This window comes from Helobdella robusta (assembly GCF_000326865.2).
Source record: "Helobdella robusta unplaced genomic scaffold HELROscaffold_92, whole genome shotgun sequence".
NCBI lineage: Eukaryota > Metazoa > Annelida > Clitellata > Rhynchobdellida > Glossiphoniidae > Helobdella > Helobdella robusta.
Window position 1 is genome coordinate 316609 of NW_008705527.1, and position 15495 is coordinate 332103.

The 15495-nt window shown below is 35.5% G+C and overlaps 1 protein-coding gene across 1 annotated transcript in view; it reads right to left on the minus strand.

Annotated features, from left to right (window-relative positions):
- Window positions 1-9068: 9068 nt before the first annotated feature.
- The window catches only part of HELRODRAFT_182778 (hypothetical protein), a gene marked incomplete at both ends in the record, with an annotated part of 7259 nt that continues 832 nt past the window's right edge, over window positions 9069-15495 (minus strand). Inside the window, 14 exons of the mRNA XM_009033505.1 lie at window positions 9069-9103; window positions 9207-9392; window positions 9881-10087; window positions 10955-11071; window positions 11158-11314; window positions 11680-11726; window positions 12024-12176; window positions 12630-12783; window positions 13210-13322; window positions 13715-13843; window positions 14165-14245; window positions 14404-14546; window positions 14915-15122; window positions 15265-15295. Coding sequence (XP_009031753.1) covers window positions 9069-9103; window positions 9207-9392; window positions 9881-10087; window positions 10955-11071; window positions 11158-11314; window positions 11680-11726; window positions 12024-12176; window positions 12630-12783; window positions 13210-13322; window positions 13715-13843; window positions 14165-14245; window positions 14404-14546; window positions 14915-15122; window positions 15265-15295 — 1761 coding nt within the window. The remainder of the gene's footprint in view (window positions 9104-9206; window positions 9393-9880; window positions 10088-10954; window positions 11072-11157; window positions 11315-11679; window positions 11727-12023; window positions 12177-12629; window positions 12784-13209; window positions 13323-13714; window positions 13844-14164; window positions 14246-14403; window positions 14547-14914; window positions 15123-15264; window positions 15296-15495) is intronic.

Consider the following 15495-nt stretch of genomic DNA (forward strand, 5'->3'; position numbering starts at 1 on the left):
TAGTTTAGTGTACGTATTTTGATGTATTAAAGTCTGTATATGTATGGATGTTTTTAGTTAAATGAAATAGTTTAAATACTTATAGGTGTGTATGTATGTATGTGTGTGTGTATTTGTGTATATGTGTGTGTGCGTGTGTGTGTGGGTTTATTAAGTGCTATTAACATTTATTGATTTATAAGGAGTGCGCTATATGATTTTAAAATGTTGAGATGTCAACAACAACACACACATACACGCACACGCACACACACGACGCACACACACGCGCAGAAATAAACACATTCACACACACATTTACACACACATCTACTTGAAGAACAAAATACAACAAAATTTTCTTCATTTCTTTATAGGTATATTATAAAGAGAAAGAAAGAGAAATATAGAGAGAGGGAAGAAAGAGAAAGAGAAAAAAGAGAGAGAGGAAGAGAGAGAGAGGAAGAACGATGTATATGTATAATGTGTATTAAACATACAAGAAAAAGCTAAGAGTGAAATCAGATGATAAAAATAACTAAGGAGTGAAATGGATGAAACGGTTGACCTGTTGGATACAAAATTGCGATATTTATTTGTTTTTTACTTATAGCTGTTCACGTGTGATTGAGTGAATGAATGAATTATCAAACGAATGAATGAGTGATTGAGTAAATGAATGAATTATCAAACGAATGAATGAGTGAGTGAGTGAATGAATGAATTATCAAACGAATGAATGAGTGAGTGAGTGAATGAAAGAATGATTGAATGGAAGAAAAATTAAGTAAATAATTGAAACGATGGATGAGTGTATAAATTAAAATAATGAATGAATAAATGGATGACGGAGTGAATGATTGGTTGAACAAATGAACGAACGAATGAACGAACGAAAGAGTGAATAAATGAATGAATGAAAGAGTGAGTGAATGAGTGAGCACGTGTAGATCTTAGGTAGACACGTGGCATTTCCGGTAAGATGGCGAGCGGAGAATTTTGAAGATGATGAAATAGTGGATGACGACGATGACGACGACGACGATGATGTTGCTATAGTTTTTGTAGTTGGTAGTGGCGATGAGGAAGCTGCTACTGCCACTACTTCTGCTGCTGCTGCTGTTGACGATGATGAATGATCTTTGAGACCAAAAAATCTTTCAAAAAACTGAAAATGAAAAAAAAATTGACGAAGATGATGATGATTATCGTGACAATGTCGATCATGATAATGATGATGGTGACGACGTTACTGTAGATGATGAAGATGAGGAGGAAGATGATGAAGATGATGGGAATGATAATTGAGCTCAAACAATTATGTATCATTATTTTTATGTACTGTTGAATGTATGTACCGGCCTACCTACCTAACCTATACGTATATGTAAATTCGTTTTTTTATCACTCGTTCTCTCACTTTCTCTTCTCTTCATTCTTCACTCCATCTTAGTTTTTCCTAATATAACTTCCTCGCTCTCTTTCTCTATTTTTTTCTCTCTTCTTTCAATCTCTTAATTCTTTTTTTTCATCTCTCTCTCTCTCTCTCTTTCTTTTTTTCTTTTTTCCTCTCTCCCTCTCTCTCTCTCACTCTCTATCTCTCATTCTCTGTTTCTCCATGTTTGATTGATTGGTTGATGTTCAATGATGATGGTAACGATGATGATGACGACAACGAAAAAGATGATAAAGACTATGATGAAGATGACGATGAAGATGACGATGAAGATGACGATGAAGATGACGATGAAGATGATGATGACGATGATGATGGCGATTGCCTAAAATGTACAACAGAAAAATGACCTCTTGAAGCTGCTGTTGATGATGTCATTGATGACGTCATTAATGTTGTTGTTGATGTTGTTGTTGATGTTGTTGTTGATGTTGCGATGTTGTGATGTTGTTGTTGTTGTTTTTACTTGTACTTAAAGTTTAATTTTTACACACACACACACACACATACACACACACACACACACACATATATATATATATATATATATATATATATATATATATTAATTGAATTATTGTTATTCAAATGTTTTGTGTTGTTGTCTGTATTTTTTGTTTCTGTTTTGTTGTTGTTGTTGTTGCCAATGTGACGTCACCGCGTTCTATTTTTGGTCAGTTTCTTGTCATTCATTATGACCGTTTAATACGAGTGTCTGTCTGTAATATTTTGTATGTTTGTGTGTATGTATGTGTGTGTGTGTGTTTGTTTTATGTATGTATGTATGTATGTATGTACGTGTTTGTGTGTTTGTGTATGTGTATGCATCTATGAATGCATAAATGTTTGTGCATGTGTGTGTATGTATGTACGTTTGTGTGTCAATGCGTGTGTGTATATAAGTACGTGTGTGTGTGTGTGTGTGTGTGTGTGTGTGTGTGTACAAGAACACAAATTGCGTGTACAGCGGTCATCAGATGTAGGTATGTGTGTATGCGTACGTGCAAGTATACTCACAAGATTACATTATGTTGTAGGCAATGATATGTTGTCATTTCTCTACTGACATGATGATGACGACGACGACGATGATGACGATGATGATGATGTGACGATAATTAACCTCATCTGTGCTCTTGTCGTCATCATCATCATCATCATTTCATTATCATCATCGTCGTCAAACATCCTAGAAATCGTTATCATCATCATTTGTATTACTCACCATCATCACCATCACCATTACCATCATTATCATCATATTCTTATTCATCATCATCATCATCACCACCATCACCATCATCATCATCACCACCACCACCATCATCACCATCATCATCACCATCGTCATTATCATCATTATCACCGCCACCATTATCATCATCATTATGATCACCACCATCATCATCATCACCATCGTAGCACTTGAAACGGCATTGGAGCAAAAATAGTCTCGAAGTTCATCTTTTTTTGTGTTGTTTGGACAAGAGCAATAAAAATTATTTTTATTATTTTTATTATTATTATTATTACTTTTTATTATTATTATTATTCATTGTTATTGCTATTGTTATAATAATAACAAGAATAAAAACAACAAAATTGTCCGACCATCTTCAACATCGTCTTATAAAACTATCGACAGACATAACAAGCTTTGAACATGCGACCTCCTTATCTCTCGCTATCTCTTTCTCTCCCTCTCTCTTTGTCTTTCTCTCCTTTTCTCTCTTTCTCCTTCTCTCCTTCTCTCTCTCTCTCTTTTTCTTTTCTTCTTTTTTTATTTTTTCTCTCTTATTCTTTTGTTTTTTTCTCCTTTTTTTCACTTCCATTTTCTCTCTTTCCCTCTCTTTCTCCCACTTTCTTCTCATCCCCCCCTCTCTCTCTCTATCTTTCTTTCTGTACTTTTTGTCTCTGAACTCAACAGCAACATTTTAATTACAACAACAACAACACGCACGCACACACGTGCACACACACACGCTCACACACACGCACACACACTAATTATACTTGCACATAACATTAGTTTATTCCCAATCTCGATAGCTATACGTCGGTAAAATAAGTAGCACGGCACCCATCAACATCCAAAACTTCAGAGGAAGGTGTAGCCAAGTGAGTAAGTAGATACACACACACACACACACAAACACACACAAACGAACACACGTACTTACACATACACACACACACACAAACACACAAACAATCCCACATACCAATCCTTAATGTTATATAAAAACGTACAGATTTTATTCTCTATAGACAGATTTATGAGTCGAAGATTGGCCTATGATGCACATTTAGACATTCAGGTAATACCGCTGATTCCGCAAGATCTTTGAAAATCAAAGATACATTTGTTAGATTTTATTTTTAATTTTAAGCAAATAAACTCCAAACAGCATGGCATTATTATTCAATGAATTCATTTTAGCGGAACAAATTTATATATTCACCAATTAAATGTCAATTAAGTTAATTAATTAAAATATTAATTACTATAATTAAAAATAAAATTGGTGTAATCTATTTATTAAATTAATTATTAACTCTAGAGGAAAGTCTTATACTATATCAAGTAAGAATTAAAGTGGAATTAATTCATCGAACTCTTCCGAAAGCTTATTTATAATATAAAAACTATAGAAAGCACAGCTCATATAATAATAATAATAACAATAATAATAATAATAAAATAATAATATAAATAATAATATACGCCATAATATTCTGTGAGAATAATTATAATTACATTGATTATACTTGTTGATGTGTAATTTTTTAAAATAAGAAGCACAGCGAATAAAGCCCAAACAAGCAAATATATGAGTGTGTGTGTGTTTGTATTTGTCTGTATGTGTGACTCTGCATGCGTAACTGTGTGTGTGTGTGTGTCTGTGTATGTATGTGTGACTATGTGTGCGTGTGCGTGTGTATGTTAAATATACAATACATATATGTAAATATATATATATATATATATATATATATATATATACCAAACCGACAATAACAATATAAATAACAGTAACACGCACACATTAGCAACAACAACAGCTACTATACATGAAATCGAAAGTATATGGTCATAGAGTGAAATTATGAATAATTATTATACATATTATAAATTGTAAATAAAATTATGATTAACTAAACATTAGACATGTGAAAAAAAATCAAAAGCAGAACTTGATTTTAACTAAAGTAGGAATAACTGGAAATACGAATCATATATATATATATATATATATATATATATATATATACAGAAAAAGAGAGAGGAGAGAGAGAGAGAGAGAGAAGAGAGAGAGAGAGATTGAGAGAAAAATCAACTCATAAACATACCAAGACATACCAAGCAAAAAGTACAGCCATGAAATTTTATTTTTTAACAAAAAAATAGAGTTTTGCTTCAAAACAATAGATGTGAACTACTAACTGGTGAAGGAAACTTAACAGAAAAAATGTAAATTTGTATGACAATCTCGAAATCAATAATAGTAAACCTAGCAAGGATTACAACAAAACTTTACATCTTTACAACAGAGATGTAAACCTAGCAATGATTACAACAAAACTTTACATCTTTACAACAGAAATGTAAATTTTTACAGATATTTTAAACCGAAATTTAGCTCGTTGCAAATAACTGCAGAGAAACACGTCAACTCGATACCAACTAGATTGTAAACATTTACACAGATTTATATCGAGCAGAATAAAAATATTTCTCAGTAAAATCCGAAAAATTGTAAAAAAAAAACATTTTGAATGAAGATTCTTTTGTGGATAAAACCGGCTTAATCTCTGCAATTGAATAAATTATTAAAAAAAAAATAAATTAAAAATAACCATAAAAATAAGAATAATTATAATTATCATAATAAAAACAGTATTAATAAACAACACAAATAATATATATATATATATATATATAAACTTAAATTATATATATATATATATATATAAACTTAACGGAAAATACAAAGCAGTATAGACAGAATAAACCCTGAGGCAATGAAAGTGAAAAAAAATATGAAAGATTTTTTTTTTAGAAAAATATTTAAAATAATTATAAAATATGTGTGCTATAATAATAATGTATATTTGTATGTGTGTGTGTCTGTTTGTATGTATGCGTTTGTTTGTTTGTATGCGTGTGTGTTTGCGCGTGTTGTAATTACAATTATATATATATATATATATATATATTTATATATTACTTATTTGTATGTGTAGATATGTGTGTGTGTGTGTGGATGTGAGTTTAAGTGTGTGTATGTAACTATGTGTGTGTGTTTGTATGTGAGTGCGTGTATATGTAACTATGTATGTATGTGTGTGTGTGTGTGTGTGTGTGTGTGTGTGTGTGTGTGTGTGTGTGTGTGTGTGTGTATGTGTGTGTGTGTGTCTAGAGTTCTAGAGTCTAGATAAAAACGAATCGAAGCAAAAGATATGTACAAAGGTATTATTATGTAAAGTATTCACTAGCAAGTCAACATAGTAAAGGAAAGTTAATATAGTATGACCAAGTAACATTACTAACTTTTTACACTGCAATCATTTAGTAGTTTAAAGACACAGTACTTGCATTAAAGATTTAGTGGTATTAATTAGTATTAGTGTGTTTTAGTACAACTGTATGTAAATCAGTAATGTCGATGATGATGTTGTTGTTGATGTGGTTGTTGATGTTGTTGTTGTTGTTGATATTGTTGATGTTGTTGTCGATGTTTTTGTTGTTGTTAATTTTGTTGAGATAAACAGCTAACTAGTTTGATGTAAGATTTTGACCTTGGTTGTTTGATGTTTGTTTTGTAAAGAAGGACAACTTCAATGTAAAAATATTGTAGAATATTGTAGACAGATGAACTTAGAAAAAAGCAATAACGAAATCACATAAATAACATTATTAACAGTAATCAAACAACAACAACAACAACAATTACGACAACATTTACAACAACAAATACGTCAACATTATCAACATTAACAACAACAACAATAACATAAGGCTAACGCCAAAAACACAACAACAATTACATCAACGACACAAAACAAAAATAACAACATCAACACAACAACTGTAATAATATTTTGATGTGACATCAATTAGCATCCATCAGCATATTTGGCGCTTGTTCAGCCATGTGTACAACACTCGAAGCGTACAAAACTCTCTCTCTCTTTCACACACACACACACACACACACACACACACACACACACACACACACACACACACACACACAGATATATAATTTAAAAAGTATTTTTGAAGCCAATAAGCACATACCTAAGCAACATCAAAAAATGTCTACAAGGTTTATGTATATCATATGAATCTAGATGAAAAATATTTAATATTTTATTATATAATAATAATATTACATAATATAATATAATTATTATCATTATATAATAATAAAAATAAGGAAAAGTTTCACATTTTTTTCATGAATAATTTGCGTTCAAAGCCGGTCAGTGCTTTGACCATACAGCATCTCTTCACCGAAATTCAAAATTTGCAAAGATTTCACACCGAATCAAACGAAACAATCAATCAATCAATCAATCGATCGATCGATCGATCAATCAATCAATCAATTAATCATTCAATCAATCGATCGATCAACCAGCCAGCCAACCACCCAACCAAACTACTAATCAATTTTTTAATATTGTTTGAATGAATGAACTCTGCTTCTACCCTGGTGGTCTCCGGTTTTAAAGTTATGTTTATCATTATTATTATGAATATTAATATTATTATTATGAATATTAATATTATTATTATGAATATTAATAATATTATTATCATAATTACTATTATTTATAGCAGCAGTAGAAACGCTATGATCAGTGATAACCACATCATCGTCGTCGTCGTCATCATCATAAACAACGCCATCCCCATCATCGTCGTCGTCATCATCAATGAAGCTGATGGCATCTTCATCATTAAGGACGGACGGGTCGAAAGGGCCCTGCTGGCAATTTGAGTTTGCCCTCAAATATGATTGGTTGGTTTTTATGGGGGTCACGTGGCTGCTTATAGCCAATGGGAGTTGTTTTTGTTGGTGTGGTTGCGGAAATGGTTTAACCAATAGTTGTTGTTGTTGCTGTTGTTGTTGTTGCTGTAAAATATGTTGTTGCAAAAGTTGTTGCTGTAAAAGTTGTTGTTGTTGTGAGAGTTGTTGTTGCTGTGTTAGTTGATGCTGAGGTTGTTGTGGTTGGTGTGGTTGCTGTAGTGGTGGTTGGTGCAGTGGTGGTTGAGGATAGTGCATTAATGGGTGACAGTTGAGGAGATATTTAGGAGAACTACTGGTCAGCATCTCATTAGGTGGAGGAGGTAGTGCATCATTCCCACATTCCCCACCAATCCTCCCATTCATCCTGCAACTTCCTTCACTACTTCCGCTGTTACGTCCGCGTATGGTGAAGCTGTCGTAGGCGCCGCTGTCGTCTGGACCGCACGGAAATCCCGTTCCTCCATACAGCAACATGTCGTTGGTAGTGCAGTCGACACTTTTGTAGCCACCATCATCTTCGTCGTCGTCGTCGCCGCCACTGACAGCAGAATCGTCGTTGTTAGGTGCGTCGTCATCATCGTCGTCGTTTTCGTCATCATCGAGCTTCGTTGTCGTCAGTTTGAGCATCTCCTTCCAGGCCTGACTCTGTTTCGACTTTTGGTTCTTATCCTCCATCATCTGCATGACTGAGGCAGTGCGGTTGACGACGACTTCCATCTTGCGCGAGCGAGGTAGCGTCGACGATAGCGGCCAGGATTGTTGTTGTTGATGTTGTGGCTGCCGTGGCTGCTGCTGTGGCTGCTGCTGCGGACCGTTGTTTGTGGCGTTGTTTACGTTATTGAACGGTCTGACAACATAACCGCAAGCAGCATTAGCGCGAGGTAGCGACTGATAGCGGCTGGCAAATGGCGAATTTTCTGTGACCTTACTGACCTTTCTCATCGTTTTCAAGGTCAAATTATCAATGTCATCTTCTTCTGCAATTTTCACCTTATGACTCGCTTCCGGAACGGAAGTCACGTGGTACTTGCCGGAAGTTAAATTTTGCGGTGGAGATGATGACGACGACGAGGATGAAGAAGATAATGATCGCCGACGATTGCGAATCGCGAACGCAATTACCACCGTGCTTAAAACCGTCAACAAACCCACAGCAAAAACAACCATAGTGACGGACATGCTCTTCCAAAATTTAGGATCTTTGGTTATTTCCGGTTTGACGGATGGTTGCCTGTTCTTGGAGAGGATGGAAGATCTGCTAAGCATGTTTGCCTCGTCTGATTGCATGTACATCGCTGATTGGTTGGTTGGATGAATGGATGGATGGATGGATGGATGGACGAAAAAGTAAATTAAAGAAAGGATGAAATATTCGTGTAGAATGTGCGATTGTTTGTGTTTCGTTTACTGTGGCTGAATTTGTATTTTTATAAAAATGATTAAACTTTATTTATCGCATAATACACAGGGTATTTTTAAAAAAATCTCTTTCTCTCTCTTTCACTCTCTTCACTCTCTCTTTCTCTCTCTCTCTCTCTCTTTCTCTCTCTCTCTCTCTCTCTCTCTCTGCAAACATAAAATGAACATCTTCATCATCAAACATTGCCCGTATCTTCATCAGATTTTACTCCTAATTCTCGTAAACCACCGCTCAATTATCATCGTCATCGTCATCATCACCATCACCATCAACACAATTTTTCCATCACTACAGCCACCCCAACTAAACCAACCATCATCTCCCTTCTCTTCATTGCCATCTTTCCCGCCACGACGACCACCAGAAGCTGGTGGTAGTGGCTGGGGCTTCGTGTTGACGTGAAATTTTACTAGACCGCTCTGGCCAACGACGTTGCAAGCCGAGACGAGGACCAAGTAGCTACAGTTCGATTCCAGGTTCGTTATCTCTAGATGGTTGCCTGGTCAGGTAATAATGTTCAATAATGTTCACAACTTCAAAACCTAAAACAATAGGATCGTAAAAATATATTAACACTAGCATAGCCAAAGCTCTAATTTCTCAAGTTTTCAAATCCAAAAAAACTTTTATTTAGTAAAATATAATATCAGCGGACTGGAAAGTTTCACTTTATGGCCACTTATTCAAAGAGTGCAATGTACTTAAGAGCAAGATATGAAATTAAAATACAAAGAATTGTATGATAAATTGTTTTTGAACATGGTTTGTAGACATAGAATTCATTTTTTAATGATCTGCTGGTCTTTTGTTGCGTTGGCTGGTTCTCGAGAAATATTTCCTTTCATAAAGCGTTTCTTGTGTAATTATCACCAATCAAAACGTCATCAATGGGATTTTATATTCAATTACGCCTGTGACATCGTTACAAGCAGCATTAAGCAGCATTGTTGCATCTGCCATCTTCATCATCATTCTCAAATGACTAACTGTTGGCAAATGAATGAATGATGAAATCTTTATCAGACGACGATGACGATGATGACGTCAACAATTTTCTATACTTAACAACCCATGACGTGATTGGTGGTATGGACGGACTGGCGAGTGAATTTGAATAGTTTGAAGTTGTTTGCAGGGTGAACGAGTTGATCGTCGTGTTCACCACCAAGATGTTTCTAGGGACCGACGGTACGACTGGCGATTGAAATATGAAACAAATGAGTTTATTTAAATTTATTTCACCGTATGATGAAATTAAAGATGATTTTGTTAACTTTGTAGAAGATAAATAGGTATATTAATTATCAAATTTTATAAAAATAAAGAATTTATTCTTCATTATGTTGTATTGTAATAGACTGTTGTTTCTCAGTGACTGGCACAAACAAACATACACACACACATACACATGCACACACACACCCACACACACACATTTTCACGTACACACAAACACCGCATACAGACAATCATACATACAAACATACATAAATACACACACAGAAACAAAAAAACATACAAGCTTGAAGCAGTTGCATGTTTTTAGCCTGGAAGCCGTGTGCATTCTTTGCTACGCATGAATAATTATTGTACAGGCTGTATTCTAGAGAATGATCCAGCGTCATCTGTATGCGTGTGTGTGCGTGTGTACGTGTGTGCGTGTGTACGTGTGTGTGTGTGTACGTGTGTGCGTGTGCTTGGAATAGTTTTTGCAAAGCAAACAAATGAATCTATCTTAATTAAGTTTTGTTTGCGTTAAAGAAAGAAAAATATTATGAAAAAATTATCTTGAAGACAAATTTATGTTGCTAGGTTAAATGACAGATGGAATGAATGAAGGGAAAAATAAATAAATGAATAAATGATGAACGAAGAACTGAATGAAAACACAAAAATGAGTAAATAAACGAACTATGAACAAACAAACAAACGGACGAAACGAAACGAAACTTAACATACAAGCATACCAACAAACCTCTAAGCTACTAATAATGGTGTCGGGACTTTCCACTCTGTTATAAATAGTATGATGAGGTGTTGATGATAGCAAAGTATTTTGACCTTTGAACCACAGTACAGACGGAAGTGGAAAGCCGACAGCTTGACAACTGAACTTACGTTTTTGTCCTAACCATGCATACTGAACCGGATTCTGACTCCCTGTTATAATGGCCGGATCTGTGGAGAAATACATTTTTAACATCACCATCGTCATCATTGTGGTCATCATCATCATCATCGTCGTCATCATCGCATCAACTTACATTGCACAACAACATGCACACTCATCTCATCAGTCCCTGCCATATTTGTAGCGACGCACGTGTAGTAGCCACCGTGTTCCTTCGCCACACTTTCAATCAGTAGCCTACTCATTCCGCTGGCGTCCGTTCTTATGATGACGTCATTTCGAGTCGGTTCCTGATAATGATTGTAATTGAAGGGATGAATGAATGAACAAATGATAATGGAGAAAGTAAATGAATAAAAAACGAGTCAACCAATCAATCATCACACACACACATGCATGAAAAAATGAATGAATAAACGAATGAATGAATGAACGAACGAATGAATGAATGAACGAACGAATGAATGAATGAACGAACGAACGAATGAATGAATGAACGAACGAATGAATGAATGAACGAACGAATGAATGAATAAACAAACAAATGAATGAATAAACAAACAAATGAATGAATAAACAAACAAATGAATGAATGAACGAATGAAAAAAATTCACTCGATCGGTCAATGGGGCAGTCAAACATTCAAATACTAACGCTAACTCTCCCTCTCACACTCATGGCGCCATTTTCCTTCGTTGGACCTTAAAATTTTTCATTTCATTTAATTCTTTCATCAGAATTTTACAATTAATTAAAACTAATTAGTTTCGAACTTCCTAATAAATAATAATAATAACTAGAGATAAAAGCGTTAAAAAAACTAATTAGTCATAAATGAATGAATGAAGGAATGAATGAACGAACGAACGAAAGTACGAACAAAAGAACGAACAAAAAGAACGAACAATCGAACGAACGAATAAATAGAAGAATGAATGAATAAACGAGTGAACGAACGAACGAAAGAACGAACGAACAATAATTATAATTATAATTACTTAAATGGGCCGTGATATTTCTTTTATATTGCGCGTACGTCCATGTCCAACTCAGGCTGGCCATCGGGGTGCTGGAGGCCTCACAGAGTAACATCACCCTCTCCCCAATCAAAACTGGATCACGTGGTCTGCTTAATTTTACTTTTGGAGGAACTGTGTGTGTGTGTGCGTGCGTGTGTGTTGTGTGTGTGTGTACGTGTTGTGCGTGTGTGTTGTGTTGTGTAGAGTATGTGTGTTTGCTGCGTGTTGTGTGCGTGTGCGTGCGTGTGTGTGTGTGTGTGTGTGTGTGTACAACACAATACAAAACGATACGATACGATACAATACAAATTATTAGACCTCCTCAAATGAACAAATCAAATGGAAGTTGGGTCATACTTTTATGTGTATGTGTGTGTAGTGTGCGTGCGTGTAATATGTGTATGTGTGGACATCCGGACATCATGTATGTGGTGTGAACAACATGTGTGTGTGTGTGTGTGTGTGTATGTGATTGTGTGTGTGTGTGTGTGAGTAAAGTATTTTCGTTAGATTACTAAAAAATACAGTTTATATTTTTCTAGGTACGTTATTATCATAAAATATCTAGGTCACACTCCAACCAACCAGCGACGTGTAGATCGGTGGTGACCTCATTTCGGCCGTACTGATTGGTCACCAGGCAGGTATAGCGGCCCTCGTCATCGTAACCTACTTTCCTGATGACGTAAGAACCTGTGGTGTTACTCTTGTGTAGGAGTTTGCCGCGGTGGGGATCGCCCTGGGTGGTCGTTTGCGATGACGATTGTGGTGATTGTGGTGATGAGAATAATGATGATTGTGGCGATGATGATCATCATTATTATGAGAATAATGATGATAATACTACTACTAAAACTACTACTACTATTACAACTAATACTACTACTACTTCTACTACCACTACTACTACTACTACTACTACTACTACTTCTACTACTACTACTACTTCCACTACTCCTATTACTACTACTACTACTGAATAATTGGTGATAATAATGTGGTGATGAGAATAATGATGATTGTGGCGATGATGATCATCATTATTATCAACACCAATATTTTCATCATCATCATCATCCTAAAGTTTTGTCACAACCACAACCATCATCATCATCATCATCATCATCATCATCATCATCATCATCATCATCATCATCATCAAGACCTTGAACCACTGGTAGATTGGTGGGGGGTAGGATGAGGCGCTACAATTCAAGATGGCGTCAGTCTCCTTCACCACCCGGATGGAGGAGGGCGCGTGCCCCAAGACCGGCGCATCTGAATGGTTGGAGATGGATGGATAAAATAATTAGATGCCTCTTTTATAATTTATCTATATTAGTTTTAGTATCGTTACTACTACTTCTACTACTACTACTACTACTACTACTGCTGCTACTACTACTACTACTACTACTACTGCTACTACTAATACTATTACTACTACTACTACTACTACTACTACTACTACTGCTACTACTAATACTACTACTACTATTACAACTAATACTACTACTACTTCTACTACCACTACTACTACTACTACTACTATTACTACTACTACTACTACTACTACTACTACTACTACTACTACTACTACTACTACTTCTACTACTACTGCCACTACTACTATTACTACTACTACTACTGAATACTAACACAAGACAAACACAGAAATCTTGATCGATTAAAAGTTCCTCTGTTGACGTTGTGGGCTATGCATTCATAAGTGCCGGCGTCGCTTGGCTGAGCGTCGTTCAGCCGCAAGCCACCGCTCAACTTCTCGTACTTTCGGCGGTCTGGATTGAAATTACGAAAATAATAATAATTATTATTATTTATTATAAAAATAATTATTGTTATAAATTAGGTGTTATTAATGGGTGTTATTGTTTCTTAAATTAGGATGGTTAATGAATTCTACAATAAAGACCATCAACCAGGCAAAAAATTAACCAGTCAATCAATCAAACTACCAATTATCAGCCAATCAATCAACCAACCAACTAACCAACCAACCAACCAATCAGCTAATCAATCAAACAACCAACCAACTAACCAACCATATTTAGAAATTTTCTTCCCATTAAACTTCCAGTAAATTTCCGGCATTGGACTACCACCGGCCTCACACCTCAACAACTCCGAGTGCCCCCTCATAATTTTTGGCGGGAAATCAGGACCTTTTAATTCTATTTCCGCTGCGTAGGTGTGTATATGTTTGTGTGTATGTGTATGTTTGCGTGTGTGTGTATGTGTGTGTTTATATGTGTATGTTTGTGTGTGTGTGTATATGTTTGTATGTGTGTTTGTTTGCGTGTGTGTGTGCATGCATTGTCGTGAAAGAGAATGAACTAACAATAAATGTAGAGCTTGTTGGAATCGAGGAGCATCATTCCGTTGTCGACCTTGACCTCACACATGTACGAACCCTCGTCTTCCCGGCTGACGTTCATCACGTACAACTTGTTCTTCTGCCTATCTATACGCTCGCTGTACACTCTGTGGAGGAGTGAATAATTGAATGAATGTTTATACGAACGAACGAACGAACGAACGAACGAACGAACAAATGAATGAATGAATGAATAAATGAATGAATGAATGAATGAATGAATGAACGAACGAACGAACGAACGAATGAATGAATGAAAAAGATAATCAGGTAGATAATCAGATAGATGATTGATGAATGAATGAGTAGAAAGATGGATGAATAAATGAATGAAAGAATGAAGAAACAAACAAGTCAAACAATCAAAAAATAAATGAGTGAACAAATGAATTAATTAGTAAACCAATTCTTCAATGAACAAAAAAGAATGAACGAGCAAACGAAAAAACACAAACAAACCAACCAACCCACCCACCTATCAACTTTTTCCCCAACGACCGCCTGGTTTGGGTCTTTCCACCTCATAGTCGGCCACCCTCTGACGTCATCGTCGTCGTCGTCATCGCGGTGATGATGATGGTAATGATCTTTGACGAGTTTATCAGAGATGATGCACGTGAATATGAAGTTGGAGCCCAGTTGGGTGAACTGATTGTCAGACGGTACAATTGATACTTCAGAACCTGTAGAGATAATTACATGTGTGTATGTATGTTTGTCTGTTTGTTTGTCTGTTTGTCTGTCTGTGTGTTTGTTTTTTTGTCTGGCTGGCTGGATGTCTGTGCGTTTCTGTCTGTCTGTCTGTCAGTCTGTGTAGTGCATTACATTTGATCAGGGGTCCCATTGAGATTGAATGCTAATTTGCATTGTAGGTGTGTGTGTGTGTGTGTGTGTGTGTGTGTGTGTGTGTAATTTTATAAACACGTCGTTGTAGAGATGTAGCGTGTAAGCTTTTTGCCGCCTAATTTGACATTCATTTGAGCATAAGTAGTTAAGTATGAAAAACATCAGGAATAATAATAGTAAAAATAGCAATAATAATAATAATAATAATAA